This window comes from Nyctereutes procyonoides, unplaced genomic scaffold (genome assembly GCF_905146905.1).
Source record: "Nyctereutes procyonoides isolate TBG_1078 unplaced genomic scaffold, NYPRO_anot_genome, whole genome shotgun sequence".
NCBI lineage: Eukaryota > Metazoa > Chordata > Mammalia > Carnivora > Canidae > Nyctereutes > Nyctereutes procyonoides.
In genome coordinates, this window is record NW_026575141.1 from 16586385 (window position 1) to 16602203 (window position 15819).

The window sequence follows — 15819 nt, forward strand, 5'->3', positions numbered from 1 at the left end:
AGCAGGCTCCATGCAGGGAGCCTAATGTGGGATTCGATCCCAGGACTCCAGGATCACGCCCAAAGGCAGGCGCCAAACCTCTGAGCCACCCAGGGATCCCCTGTATTATATTTCAATAACATAAAATTTGTTGAGCAATAATGTCAGTATCAAGAGAAGAGATCCTACAGTTTTCTTGATTAGGTACACTCATTAGACAAATCTATGTTTTCCATCAAATGACATAAAGAGCTTTTATAGTAATTTGATTAAAAAGATGAATAAGGTATAGTCTTTGTTCTTTGTTATAGAACAAAGATTTTCTATAGTCTAATAAATTAAGTCAACATCAAAGTTCTATAGAATGTTGATGATCAGTTGTGGATTTTATTCTAATTATGTCTCCCAACCCCACTTAAGAAAATTCTTCTCATGTGTATAGTGTAGAAAATATTGTGTGTCAATATGTTTAAGAATCAGTCAATGAGGGGCACCTGGGTGGCTCCACTGGCTAAGTGTTTTGGTTCAGGTCATGATCTCAGGATCATGGGATCAAGCCCTATATCGGGCTATACCCTCAGCTCAGAGTTTCCTTGGGATTCTTTCTCTCCCTTCCTTTGGCCCTCTCTCTGCTCACGCTCTCTCTGTCTCAAATAAATAAATCTCACAAACAAAACAACCCCCTTCAATGGAGGGAAGAATGCCTCCCTATGAAAACTGCTCTGCAATTTTTTGGTCTTTTAGAAAAACCAACCTTAGGACAGGTAGTCAGTGTTCTGAGGTGTTCTTCTGTTGTGCTGGGGATAAGGGAAGGATTTGGGGATGAGAAGTAGAAAGGAAATCAGCACTGATGTATGGAAGCAATGTAGGCAACAGTAGGTACCAGTCTGTATCCTACTTTTAAGCCACTGAAGAATCTACCATGAACCATTCTTGGTACCATTTGCCCTATGGGTATGTTACCAGGTCTAAAAGGGATCTAGGGAATACCATCTTGCCTCCCAGAACTTATTCCACCATCTTCATAATGTCTGAAATGCCACAGAATTTCATTTCTTTAGCTTAAGACTATTTTCCTTATTAAATGCCATACCTCTGGAAAGAATTACACATTTTACTCTATCATTCATAGAAATCTTAGAGTGATTGAAAACTTTAAAGGGAATGGGGATGGAGGACATGGGAAATACAGATTTGGAAGGTGGCATAACAAATACTTATTAATCTTGTATTGGATGCAGGCATTAGGCTGGAAGATTAAAGTTGTCAAACGCTGACCCTACTCCCAAGAAACTTAGAGTCTTGAAGGCCCAGAGAAGTGCTGCCAACAGTGGGCTTTCTCCACTGGAAATCTTTGGCAAGGGCCAAACCAGTGCATACTTCATTCACATAAACATTTTATATGTGACCAAAAACTCTTCTCTTTTACAAAAAAATCCTTGCAATATCTCCCTTTCATTGGTAAAATACAAAGTCAGGTGAATGGGTTCAGTTTCTGTATAAGTTCTGTCAAGTCAAAGATGCCACGTTTATTTCTAAGTCATGCTTTAAAGTAAAAAGTTTAAAGTTTGCTATAGGTTCAGAGTGATTTCCAGTGATTAAGCATGATTATTTATGTTTCCCTGAAGCTTCTAGAAATGTTTTCTCATCAGTTCATTTTAGCACAGAAGGCAGGGTACAAAACTATTTTTACTTAGCCAAGGAAGAAGAATCAAAAAGTCAATCTCTAGATATTTCGCTGGAAGGAAAAGACATTTAAAACAAGCCCTGAATAACAAAGATTTGTGGTTTGTTTTGGTTAAACTTTTTATTTTTTATTAAATTTCATTTTATGGATATTTATTTATTTATTTATTTATTAAATTTTACTTAATGGACATTTAGGTTACATATTGAGTGAACATGTAATTGCTGTTAAATATGTGTCTGCTTGATCATCTTTTTGTCTCTGCTGTTTCTCTGCTCTCCACCCTCAGAATTTAAACCCAATAATATTTATACAGAAGGTGAGCAGTATATGCTAATTAAATTTAAATGAATATGGCTTTGGGTAGTGTTTATAAAGTCCACTGAAAGTATTTCAACACCTAATTTGATTATTTCTCAAGTACTGCTTATTATTTTCAAAAAAGAGCTGCTTAATCAAGATTTGACAAATGAATTCTAGGGTCCTTTTTTTCCTAACAGGCCTATGGTTTTTGCAAATTTCTGAAGGAGTCAGGCTATTGACATCAATAAAAAACCTTACAATGCTGGGCAGGATCCCTGGCAGGGGTGCCCTTCTGGGTCTCTGCCATGTTCTTCTAAGTTTTGGTATCTTAGAAGGTAGCATTGCCAAGGTCAGAAATTCCCTGTCACTTATGCCCTAGAGCGCTGGAAAAGCAGGTCTTTCTCTTTGCACAGAGCTCTTCAAACTGGGCATACAAATTCCTCTTTCCGAAGACACTTCCAATCTTCATGATTTGCAGTTTATCTTAATACATTCCCCATCTTGAAATAATGGTTAAATAACATATTTAAAAATACTGTCAGCTCTAAACCTGGTAGTTTAATTTTGATAATACACCTGCTTTTTACTCTGCCACAATGGTTCACATTTTTCAATTATTTACACTGCATGCAAATTATCCAGAACTTTTCAAGGCTTTTGAGCTTATTACATGTAAAATCCATAATCACTTTTTTTTTCTCATAAAGGAGAGATGCAAGACTTATTTATCAGCTGAATTCAATTGCATGTGACAGGAAGATGGATGCTCTCCACTGAAGTACTATTTATATATGCAATTGAAACATTTTTTCTACAATGGCCATCTTTATATGAGACCTATTTAAAAGTATGTCTTTTGCTGCTTCCCTTATCATTTCAATGAAAAGAAAACAAGCTTTTGTCTGAGTTAAATGTACTCAGTATCTCTTCTGTCCACCCCACCATTCCAAACAGCACTTCTTTAGGAAACAGAAAATCAAGGGAAAACCTGCTCTCAAATGATTGAAAAAGGTCCTTCTTTACAGGCCCTTCATAGGTCTGCCCCCTATCTGTGAGAAAGAATTTTGATTTCAGGATCATTTTAAAGTATTACTATTGAAGAAAGTTTTCATAATTAGCTTTTCGTTTTATGTGAAAAAGATTACAAGTGTTCCCATTTTCTGTGATATGATGGGACGTGTGTCTATTTCTCACTCATGTAAACACTATTGAACCAAACAAAATGGGAAATACTAGATCTGATGAGATGAGGGATGCGAGAAGAGTTTTACTTTCCTTTCTTAGTTATTTGAAATTGTGATTGTATCTTGAGACATGTTAGGGGAGGATGAGATATCTGAATATTTTGATATGAAGTCAAAGAAAGGTAAATTATTTTACATTTTTAGAGTCAATGATTTGCATTTTTAATCTTTTCTATTGATTTTTTCCTTCTAAAACATTATCACTTTTACAAAGTTTCCAAAAAGATTTAGCAAAAATTTAGTAATGTTATTTTATCACTGCCATCTTCTCTCTTTTGTGAGTGGTCCCTTATCATTCTGGAAGCTATTTGAAAGCAGGGAACTCCACATTCCCAACAGAGAAAGACGCCCAGAGAAACAACCCGAAGTATCCTCAAACTTTTGTGTGCACAAGCATTTATGTACAGGAATATATATTGTACTTGATACATGATCTAAGGGATTTTGGAGGATAATTTTGATTATTAGAGAATTTTTTTTTATTTTTCATTTTAAAAAACATTTTATTTATTTATGAGAGACACACAGATTGGGGGAGATAGATAGATAGAGAGAGAGAGAGGCAGAGACACAGGCAGAGGGAGAAGCAGGTTCCATGCAGGGAACCTGATGTGGGACTTGATCCCAGGTCTCCAGGATCAGGCCCTGGGCTGAAGGCGGTGCTAAACCACTAAGCCACCCGGGCTGCCCAAGAATTCTATTTTTATAGGCAAATGTTAATACCCAACACCCCTAATATCATACAACTCCACTATACTGTTTCTCTTTTTAGGTCTTTAAGAATTACTTGTAAATTTTTAAACAAAACTTTATATTCTTTATTTTTTTTAAAAGATTTTTATTTATTTGAGAGAGACAGAGCATGAGAAAGGGGAGAGGAGGAGGGAGAAGCAGACTCCCCTGAGCAGGAAGCCTGACGTGGGGCTTGATCCCAGGACTTTGGGATCATGACCTGAGCTGAAGGCAGACGCTGAAACGACCGAGCCACTCAGGCACCCCCAAACTTTATATTCTTTATTTTTTTTAAAGATTTTACTTGTTTATTCATGAGACACACACACACACAGAGTGAGAGAGATAGGGAGAAGGCAGAGACACAGGCAGAGGGAGAAGCAGGCTTCCTGCAGGGAGTCTGAAGTGAGACTCGATCCTGGGTCTCCAGGATCAGGCCCTGGGCCAAAGGTGGCGCTAAACCACTGAAACACCCAGGCTGCCCCTATATTCTTTAAATAAATGTCTTTATTAGGTGACTGATTATTTCATGCTATTAGGAATGTCATTTGTTTCTTCAACATATCAACCATTGAACTACATTCTAAATATGCGGAGTTCAGAGGGAGAAATGAGAATGTTTCTCTGGAATGTGGTATATTTATTTCAAAGGTATCTTACCTCTGGCTTGGTGCCTCATGCCCTCAAATTTCAGGTTTCTGTGAAGGTTTCTTGTTTTCATCCAATAGTATAGGATCTTGCCTATAGTATGTCTGCTTTTCAGACCAGCATTTACTTTGCTCTAGACACAAAAGTGTAAATTTTCTTTTCTGAGGTGTTTCTATTTCTAAATGATATTTCTAAATACTCAAGGTTTCTTTATCTTCCTATGAGGGAGATTTTTGATTACTTTTTTCAGGGCAACTTCTCTTTAGAACTTTTTGGGGAAGTTGTAATAGTACTACTCCAGGGAAGTGTTTTGTGTTAGTCAAGAGTGTCTCAGGAGGTTGTGTGGATCAGGAAATACTGGAAAGGGCTTCTTCTAGTTTCTTCAGGGAAACATGCCATACTGGGCCCAGGTGAAATGGAAGAGATATTTTATACTTTCAGAGTCAATAAGGGGGTTTCCTTTGGAAAAAGCAGTCAGGACTGCAGGGACATTGCAATCTCCTGTGAATGCTTGGATTAAGACTTTGTCCATGTTCTAGTCACTTCCACACAGACCACCAGGATTGATCACAAGTGAAAACTGCAGTGAAACTACCCAGAAGAACTAGGAGACAGGAAGGAATGGTGAGTAAAGACTAGAGAAGAAAATCCTTGTGGGAGAGAGAGAGGTTAATCACAACTAAAAGCCAAAACAAAAAGGATTCTGATCGTCTAGTCAATTTTGTTGGAGTCTGTTATGTTTCTGGAAATCACATTTTTTGTTCTGTGGATGTTCCAGGAAAAGCAGGCCAACATATATATGTGTATAAACAAGGTACCAGCTGGCACTGTGTCTCTGGCTTGTTCTGCCTCTTGTACCTACATGGTGTGTACATCATTCTGTCTTGTGTCAGCACAAACTTTTGGGAAATGGAGGCTGCATCTCCATGCTCTTCCCTGAATTATCTGGAACTGGAGTGAACATGCTGTGAATTTACAGGCAAATGTTTTGTTTGTCTACCAGAGAGGATGGCTTAAATGAGACTGACATTCAATGAGGCTGGTAATTTTCCCAGCTCTCTTCTATTGAAGTGAGAGGGTTATTTTGATAGGTGGAGAACTGAAAAGGAATATTGCTTAACTTTTCTTCTCCATGCCTTCATATATCTTACAAGCTTGAAAATGCCCTTTAATCGACTCCTTTTTAAAAAGGTATATTTATTTATTTTGTTGGGTGGAGGGGAGTGGCAGAGTGAGAGAGAGAGAATGAGAATCTCAGGCAGACTCTGTGCTGAGTGAGGAGCCCTATGTGGGGTTCAATTCCACACCCTGAGATCTTGACCCGAACCAAGAGTCAGATGCTCAACCAACTAGTGCCACCCATGTGCCCCTCATCTACTTCTTAATATTAAATTCTAAAAGGGGTAGGTATGGTTGACTTAGAGGAGTATGAGTTCCTGACAGCATTTTATAATGCAAGTCTCCGAATATGTCCAGTTCAGTGTAAATAATAAAGGAGTCCCCAGTAGTTATCATCCTGTGGGGGTGATTTTCTCTTATTTTAGCATGCATCAAAATCACTGGGAGAGCCTGACAAAATACAGGTTCTTGGGCCCCAGTAGTAGAGATTATGATTCAGATGGTCTCACGAGTGACCATCTGAGATTCTGCATTTCTAGCAAGTACTTGGGGATCATGGTGCTGTTGGTCTGGGGGTGCTCTTTGAATGGACTTAGGGTATACAAGGAATTTCTTCAATGTACTTGATTTCTGTTTTGCTGGCCTTCCGGTGCTGCTAATCCTAATTGTCTATGTTCCAGTAGACTAACAATGCAGTGCGGAAAGTCCTGGCTTTGATTCACATGGATACTAAAACCTCAGGAGAAGGAATTACAGTATCTTTTGTCAAGATGCCAGTACAGTTGATAAATGAAGGAGCAAAAGGCACTCATATGAACTTGAAAACTGTCAACTTGTACAGTCTTTAAGGCTAGCCAAATGAAGGAGAAAAATCCCCGTCAGAAAGTCAGCATTTGATAACTTTATAAGAAGTCCTGCAGCCTTTTTCCAGAGGAATTTAAGAATATAACATTTTCAATTAAATGTGAGTCTATCGTGCAATCCTGAGTTGATTTCTGATAAAGCCTCAGAGAAAATGAGCTTGAATCTGTGGAACTATACTCATGATTCAGTGGGTTTGGGGGGAAAAGGCACTGGAGATAAAAGTCCTACCTACTTTGGAAGATGACCCACAAATTGGGAAAAGAAGCACTCTGGAAGGGTTCAGAAAACAAAGCCACAGTAAACCAAAAAGCAGGATATACACATGATGGAAACAAAAACCTGTTAGGAATGCGACAGGGGAGTACAAATTAACAGCTTGCTATGCTCAAGGGTCTTTCTCTGTATGGTATAATGACGGTATTATGTCACTCTTCACTAGAGATTCACAAGCCATGACTGACTTAGTTTTATTTTCTCAGACCACTGCCCTTTTGGTTATTTCCAATTTAATAACCTCTGAATATTCTCTGCATTCTGCTTTTACACTTAGTCCCTTTTGGGTTTAAGCAGTATTTTGCAAATGCTCTGAGTTTCCAAATCTATGCTATATAACATAGAAATGAAACTAGGTGCCATGGTGAGAAAATGACAAGTGCTTAAGGCCTAACAACAATGGTAACAAGTATAATATAAATAATAATAGCTAACATTTGAGAGTTTTTATGTGCCAGACTGTTTTGAAGATTTTAAGTGTATCACTTCATTTAACTCTCACAAATGTCTCTATAGGGAAGGTGCCTATTATCATTTGCACTTTACACATTAGAAAAATGAGGTTAAGTACATTGCTCAATGTTGCAGAATAATCTGTAAGTAGAAGAGCTAAGGATTTGAGGTCCTGTAAGATCAGTAAGATCAATGCTATAATATTTGGAGCAATCCAACTAAGTACAGCAAATATCAAACTGACTGGCTCCATAGCTTTCTAGCAATGAACCAACGGAGTGTACTGCCAAGGGAAGGTACAAAATTCCTTCTAAATCAACTAGAAGGTTTTTGAGAATGGAAACAAATCTATAAGAAATTCATGATAGCCTTCTCAAAGCAGAAGAAGCTAGCTGCAAATGTTGACATGAAGCCTCACTACGTAAACCATGTCACAAGGTACCATTTGTAAGTCACTGATTTCCTGTGCAAAGGAACCACCCAGAATGGCCAGATGAGAGAAACTGGAGGTTGGGTTGATGTTTATAGACATTTTAGCAATAAAGTCTACAAATACATATGGGAAAGTGGTCAGTTATAAATAAAAAATTTTAAAAGAAATAAAGAAATCTTCCCTACTTTTCTGCACTATATGATCTTGGTTAAAATGCCATTTATTGGTTTTGATGTGTAAGTAAAACGGCAAAAATGACCAGAGTAAGATATTTCATTTCCTTACATCATTCTCTCTGCATTGTCCCTCAAATCCATCATACTTTTTCATTCCCAGTCTAATCTCTTCCATAGGCTATTAAAGTGGATATTTCCAGTCTATTTTTATCTGCATTGATCTCTCTCATCTCAAAAACTCTGCTGTCCCTGTCACTTCTATCACGCTGAGATGGCTTCCCTTGCACCAGCCTCCTCTGGGCTGGGGAGGAGGAGTTCAGTTTCCAATCCTAGGTTTCATCTGTCTCTCGTGTCTCAGTTCTGGACATGCATTCCAAACTGATCTTCCTGTGAGGAGGATGACGTTCTGACATAGTCTGGTGACTCAACTGTCTTGAACAAATTAGAACTAGAAGAAATTGACTTTGTTTTTCACAACTTGGGACTCATTTGACTTTACTTATATAAGAGGCTATGGAGAATGTGACTGGATTATTTTGGCTTTTTAAGTGCAAAGTGCCCAGGTTCCCAGTAAAAACTAATCTCCATGTATTGTCCCTTTTAGACCCAGATAAAAAGTTCAAAGAGACATTTCTTTCTAGCAAATGACAAATATGCTGCCAGCTTCCTTTAGATGCAGTAAGAACAATGCTTTTAATTCTGCCTCCTGACTCTCTACCTGAAGATCATCAAATAAGCAGATAGAACAAGAAAATGAAATTTTAGATGTTATGGAAATGAAATGCTCAAATGACACAAATGACAATGGGCAATTTTCACATCACTCAATAAACTGAGGCTCTATTCAGTCCTTATTTATGCCATGAGTTATTTTGAGTTTAACTTTTTAAAAAAGAATGTCAAGGAATGAAATTCTCACCCCTGGTTTTACAGGAGAGAATCTGCCTAACTAAAAAACTTCCAAGGGAAGAAACTAGCTTCTTTGATGGGAAAGGGACCACAAACCCATGACCCATGGGGATTCCCTACTGAGGAGTGAGAACATTGTTTTATTTTGCCCCCAACAAAATAAACTCTTAAAGAAGTAGTGCAACAGCATTTGGGATGATGCAGCCTCTTTTTACAAGAAATAACTTTCTTTTTAATATATTCCCTTGGGCACTGGAAGGAAAATCTTTTTGCCTCTTAACTGCTGATTCAGTGACCTGAGAATTGGGTCAAAATGAAAAAACAATCCACAGTTCTGCCTTTAGTTTGCTTAAGAGAAAAAATGTCTTTAAAAATTATGTATTTTGTTTTTTTTTAAAGGAGACACATACCCGAATGACAGATAAATGGAATACTGATAAATATGGTATAATTTATGGCTGTGGTTATATTTTTTTGTTAATTATAATTCCAATCAGTATTTGTAATTGACAATGTCCAATAACATCCCTTTTTCAAAAAGTACTTGTGCTTTTTTTTTTGTTGTTGTTCTTTTCTTAGGTTTGTCTTTATTGTCTCCACTCTTCTTAGCTATAGAGAACCTTAATCTAATGTTTTCTGGAGTATCACTTTTTAAAGAAAAACGCAATATTTCAAGTAATTCATTTAAAGTAAACCCTAAATATATAATTTTCCATGTGACTTAGTAATATATTGACGACTTGATTCTCAGTACTGAGAAGTTATTTTGTCTGTCTCTTTAGAGGTGGAGAACTTTACTCTTAGGGAAGATGGTGCTTTCCTTCTTAAACTTTTCCTATTTCTTGTTTATCTCCTATACATTTAAATATATTACAAGAGGAAAAATTTCTCCTTTCTTGATGCCTCAATTCATAGTTTCAACTGCAACTCACTTTCAGTCTTCTGGATAGGAAATGATATTTAAGAAATTGGGTTTCTATGAATGCATTTATGACAGAATATGTATTTTCAAGGTGAGCTAAAACATAAATTTCAAGACCTGTCTCTCTCCTGGAGATAGTAAATAAGAGTTTCAAGGATGAAAACATAAAAGACATGTCTACCTGAGGGTTCTTTCTTGCCCTTTGTTGAAGAACTTTGTTTGCTTAGACAGAGCAGCCCTGTGTTGTTTGCATATGAAGAATTAGAGAAGAGATTTAGCAATATCTCACTGGAAAACCATGACCGTTTCAAATAGAAGATGTACTAAACACAAATGACCTAGTTTTGGGGGGCTGTGTGTATACTTCACAATTTACAAACATGAATTAATTTCTGTCATTATAGTAATTCGTTTTTAGCTGACACTATATGTATTTGGTAAAAGGTGCAAATTTCCAAATTTTGTCTTATGGAATAAAAAGACTTTTGGAAATGTGAAAGAGGGCAGAGGGTGTTCACATATTATGGTGTTCCCTGTTTCCCACTGTTGGTGGCTTATTAATGGCTTATTCTCATTTTGTCTGCTTTCAGAGGAGAGGAGGCTTCTCTTTCAGGCACACAGTCTTTTTGCTCCTTTGTTTTCTGTTAAAAAAAAAAAAAAACCCTACAAACACTGGGAAATAGGTAAACAAAGGGCTGAGCTCCCCCTGCCCCCAGGTATGGTTGTGAGACATAGGAAGCTGTTTCCACCTGAGACATGTTCCATTCCTATGGATTGTGATGAGGATATCATAAATAGCTATTTCCCCCCAAATTCTATGAATTTAGTTTACCTTAAAGACTAACATTTGAGTTTTAAGCACTCAATAAACACTTGATTGATTGAATTAAATTCTACCTTTCAAGATTTTACAATTTTTCCCTAGGGAGTTTGTTCTTGCATAGCTAAAAGTAACATTTGCTAGGTTGACATATTGATTGGCAAAACCAGGTGCTAGTCATGCCATAAAGGTAAGCTTTTTTTCCTGTTTTTCAAACTTAGGTCACTTTGAGGTTGCCTAATGTGTGCGACAGAGCCACCCTCAATCCTCCGTAAGAAAACTTCCTGTTAATTTCTCTGGCTCCTCTCTTCTTACACTTATATTCTCCCAGGAGATCAGCTGCATAGGGGTTGAACTGGGTCCCTAGGTATCTGCTTACAGGTTTTAGGTTTCTAGGCAATAGAGAAGCCGCAAGACAGAGCTGGGCTGACTGGTAGTAGCTAGGAGGCAGCCTGTATGATGACTGGCAAAGTGTATAGGCATGTCTGTCCCTAACGTATCCTATGAAAGTGAGAACATCCAGTGATGATAACTCATAAGACTGTTAAGAGCAATGAGCACACTAGATGGGTTAGGGAAGCCAAGTGCAGAAAGCTAGGGCATTAGTTACAGGCCAAGAGTTAGCAGCAACCCTGTGAGCAATCACTTGCAATATTGTACCCTTGGGAATTTTTAAAAGCTTTATGCTTCTTTTGGGACTCCAGGACAAGCTCTTGGAAGTAAGCAGAGAAGTTTTTATTTTTCTCATTGATGGATAAGGTTAAATGGCTTCTGTAATTCAATAGCAAATTCAGAAAAATCTTTAATTTAGACTATTTGGGGAAGATAACAGGTTTAGTATGGTCTTAAAATGGGTGAGAAGCCCTCTTCTTCATAAGAGCCAGAGTGTGGGCTGGTGGAATGATACATGGGTATGAGACCCCTCACAAGAGAGATGGGAGAGAGCCTACTCAAGAAATTATAATACTTCATAATATGACTGAGCACTGCTCCCACGATTGATTACTTAATGACTAAAGTGCTAAAGTGCCATTTCCTGGCCTATTCCATGCAGATAGTAACTTTTTTAGGATTTCCACACTTAATGGGGTATAGGAAACCAAAGATTTGAGTCTTTTCTGCTGAGAAATGCTTAGTTAATTGCTTCTACATCTTAGTAGGAGTCAGCTTCCCTAATTAAACATACTGTATATATCCAATTATGGACAATTATCATTTTGGAATGGCTGAGCCCATTTCTTTAAGAACACATCTTTCTAAGGAAATCCATCAAGAGCACTATGTGGTATATAGAAGAGAGGATGGGCTTCTGAGTGAGACACGTTTTGGTTTGAATCCCATCTCTAAATAACCACAATACAGAGTACCTGTCCCTTCACTGAGCCTCAGTTTACTTGGTTAATAATGGGAATAATATCTATCATTTGCTGGAGTTTTGGAAAGACTAGATGAAATGAAATTATTTTTATTAAAATCAGTTGACATTAAGAAAGAAAACTCATCAAGATAAACCCATTAGGTCACATTCTGCAGATAAGACTGTCTCTGATAACAGATGTCATGGTTTTAAAAGATGGACCATACTATCTTTCTGGATATATTCACACTGCAAAAAATTATTAACACTGTGGATTCATTAGAAGCCAAATTAAGCTGCTTTCCCATGCCATGCCACTGTCACGCAGGATGCATGCTCTGGGCAGATTTCACGCATTTTTGTCTTTGGGTTGGCAAAGCTGTCAAATGCCAGTTTGAAAGATGAGGCTATCTACAGATGCTTGCATAACACAGTTAAACAGGGAAACAAAAATGAAAATATCCCTTGGTCATTCATTGTGTACTAAATAGCTTCCGTTTGTGCTTTCAAATGCACTCTCCACCCTGCCCCCATTGCCCTCGGCCCAGAGAAACCCATCTGTACATCTCCATCAGGGCTTCCTTGTCCTCTGGGTTATAGTTATTGGGAATAATCAGCAGAGGCTGGGAGTGAGAGTGAGTCAGCTCAGGGTATATAAAACTTTTTCAAGTCATGAAGACATAAAATATGATAGTATTTATGTGGCTTAGTAGAGTAAATGCATAGCTACTCATAGCTCAATTGACTGGCACAAGCCCAGCCTGGTGCCAGGATGCTAAGGGGATTACTATATAGGCATACCCATAACCTATTTGTGACACACTTCGACATTGCCTTAGTATACCTCAAACTGTCTGATGTTCACAAGACATGCTCACTTCCCATAGGATGTTAATACATTTTTAATTAGTAGTAAAAACTCATGATGTGTTCTATAATTCTTATTTGGCTATGACTTAATTATTCCCATCCCTTTACTACTGCTTATGGTAATTACTTCTGATAACTGTATAGAAATAATATGCCATGCTTAGTGCAAAACTCAACTGTAAAAGTAAATATGGCAGCACATGTAAACAGCTGGTTAAGTCAGACAACAGCAGCATGTTCACTATTTACAGGTACTATGTCCTTAAGAATAAATAACAAGCAAATAATGCAGTGTTTACCGGATCCCTTCTCACGAGCTCTCCATTGGGTACTACTTCAACCAAGTGGATGATGATAATCATAGAATTCAGAATGTAAGTCAGAAACATGTTCTTGTGCAGAGTCACCCTTTGGCAGCCAAGGCTCCTGGAAGAAAAGGTAACAGAAAGCATTAACCAGTGCCAAAATGTTGAAGTACCTGGAAAAAAAACATTTTGCTAATATTTGTAATATTTCTTTTAGCAATAGATGAGAGACCTATAGAAATAAGTGAGGCTTGTCCTGTCTTTAAGACTCATTACCACTTTTCTGCCTGATTTTTAAAAAAAGTTTTCCAGTCACAGTAGCTCATAGTTTTCAGTCCTCAGGGTGACTTCATACAATAACCGAAAGAGTGAGTGATAAAATCACTTTTAATTATAACACATATTGTGAAATTAATTAAGAGAAGGACTCTTAGAAGAGAAACCATTAGGGCTTGGAGTGTGCTTTAGACGAAAAGTCGAATATTCATTGATGTAACCAGGCAGAAACTGTGTGGCAAACGGGATAACAGAGCATGAAGTCAGAACCAAGGTTGTCCTCAACGAAGTACTGAATTCGTGTCCTTGACCCATCAGACACAGACTTTATTATGTCTCTGTCATTGTTCCCTTTTGCCATTTCTTCAAATATCTTCTTATTTCTCATATTCCAACTAGAATTAACGCTGTGGTTCTCCCTTTCCACATCCTCCTGATGGTGGAGCTCAGACACAGTCAGAGAATTCTAAATAGGCTCAAATTTGATCTCATTATGAGGCATATTGTGGTTTGGATCTGATGAAACCCATCCAAATGCTGCCACTTGTTGGCATAGCCATTTCCCACCTTTTGGATACAAAACAATTTGTTGGATTTTTCAGTCCTTTCTCCTCCACTTCATAAGCATGTACATATGTATTTGTGTGAATGGTCATATAAATAAACATTAGTTTGAATATCCTATTTCACTTTTTGATGCAAATGGAGAAAGCCCTGCAGGATGGCTATAACAAAATTGGAATGATTATTCTTGATGAACAAAAATCTCTCATTTACCATAACTGATCCAGTCAAAAAGTGTTTAGCATAATGTGAAAATTTAAAACATTTGGTTAATGATGCCAATGGTTGATCACAGTAACCATTCCTTAAGAAAATCATGGAATGAAGTTAGAATTCCAGGAATTTTGAAATGGGAATTCTGGGGAAAGATGAAATATGAGAATGGTCTGGGTTTACTTACAATGCTTTCCTAAATTTCAAATAATAAATTGCAGTAAAAAGTATATTTAAGTAGTGAGGGTAACTATTAGAGCATATTTTGATTATTGTAGCTACATCTTTCAACTTTCAGGAAGCATAGCCATTAGTAAATAGTTACTACAGAATATTTAAATATTTGCAACTTGTTGAGCAGGGATACAATGAAGAACTTTTTATCCAGGAAAGGTTTAGAGAAGAATTCACACACACACACACACACACACACACACACGGCATGAACACACCCACGTACTTACTACTTTATTTAGCAGCAGAAAACTCCATTAAATAAACCAAACCTAATTGGTTTTATTATAGTACTATAAAAGTAGGTTGCAAACTTAAGGCTTTAAAAAATTATTTATGTGAAATATCATACCCACTTACACTGCATAAACTCTGTAATATTGCAACTGCTACATTAAACCTGTGACCTGTCATTTTCCATATAGTCATAATAGCATTTTATAATTCTTCTCATTGGGGGTGGGGGGGCGAATATCGGTGGTCTCTTTATTAAATTCAGCCCAGCTTAAACCAACAACAGTTGGCATTATCCAGAACTAAAGAGTATGGATGATTGCATCATACAGGGCTGCTATTCTCATGCCTGGTTTTCTCTTGACCAGGAAGAGTACAATAATCTGCTGATATATGCCATCAGTTTAAAGGACTGGTTAATGCTTAGTCTTCTGTGTAAATCAAAAATATACTTCCTCCACTTTTAGCTTATTACTTCCTGGCTCTTTTATCCCTGCTTTATTATTTTTTGTTCTTAACACCACCTCCTGACATATCATCTATCTGTTTATTGCCTCTTATTTTCTCTGTTTCTCTCGCCAGATTGGGGATGCTAGAGGAATTCATTTTGTCCACCTAGAACAGTGTCTGATACCTTGTGGGGCTGGATACTCATGTTTTTAAATTAAAAATCTTTACATAAGAGCAGTTTTCCTCTTCAAGCTGTGACCAGTAAACAGCTTTCCAGTACATCAGAGAATTACATTGAATGCTATATTGTCTCATATCTTATACTTTGTATCATACTGAACATTTGCCAAGTTCTTGCTATAGGTATTAACTAACTAATATTGGACATTATGCTGTTGTTCAACAGTGGGGAAAACCTATATCCAGTGCAGTATTATGTACATAATGAGCAATGATCTGGTTTAAAGCCAGATAAACTGTTAGGTTCCAAAGGAAGAATATAACTAGTATATAATATGAGTTTCTGTGTCTAGAAATTTCAATATAATTTCTGCTTATTGAGTTTAAAAAATTTTATTACACTTACTTGATGACATTTACACTCAGCTTTTTGAAGCAAGTTAGAGGTACTTTAAGTTTATTAAAATTCATTCAGTAATCCAACACATATTACTGTGTACCCATTTAATAATCCAATACACATTACCATATGATTCAGACCTTCTGGTAGATGCTAGAGATATGGGTGAACAGA

The 15819-nt window shown here is 37.2% G+C and overlaps 1 protein-coding gene across 1 annotated transcript in view; it reads right to left on the bottom strand.

Annotated features, from left to right (window-relative positions):
* Window positions 1-15819, bottom strand: part of CALCR (calcitonin receptor) — a 58760-nt gene that overhangs the window by 22369 nt on the left and 20572 nt on the right. The window contains exon 6 of the mRNA XM_055307252.1: window positions 13089-13215. Coding sequence (XP_055163227.1) covers window positions 13089-13215 — 127 coding nt within the window. The remainder of the gene's footprint in view (window positions 1-13088; window positions 13216-15819) is intronic.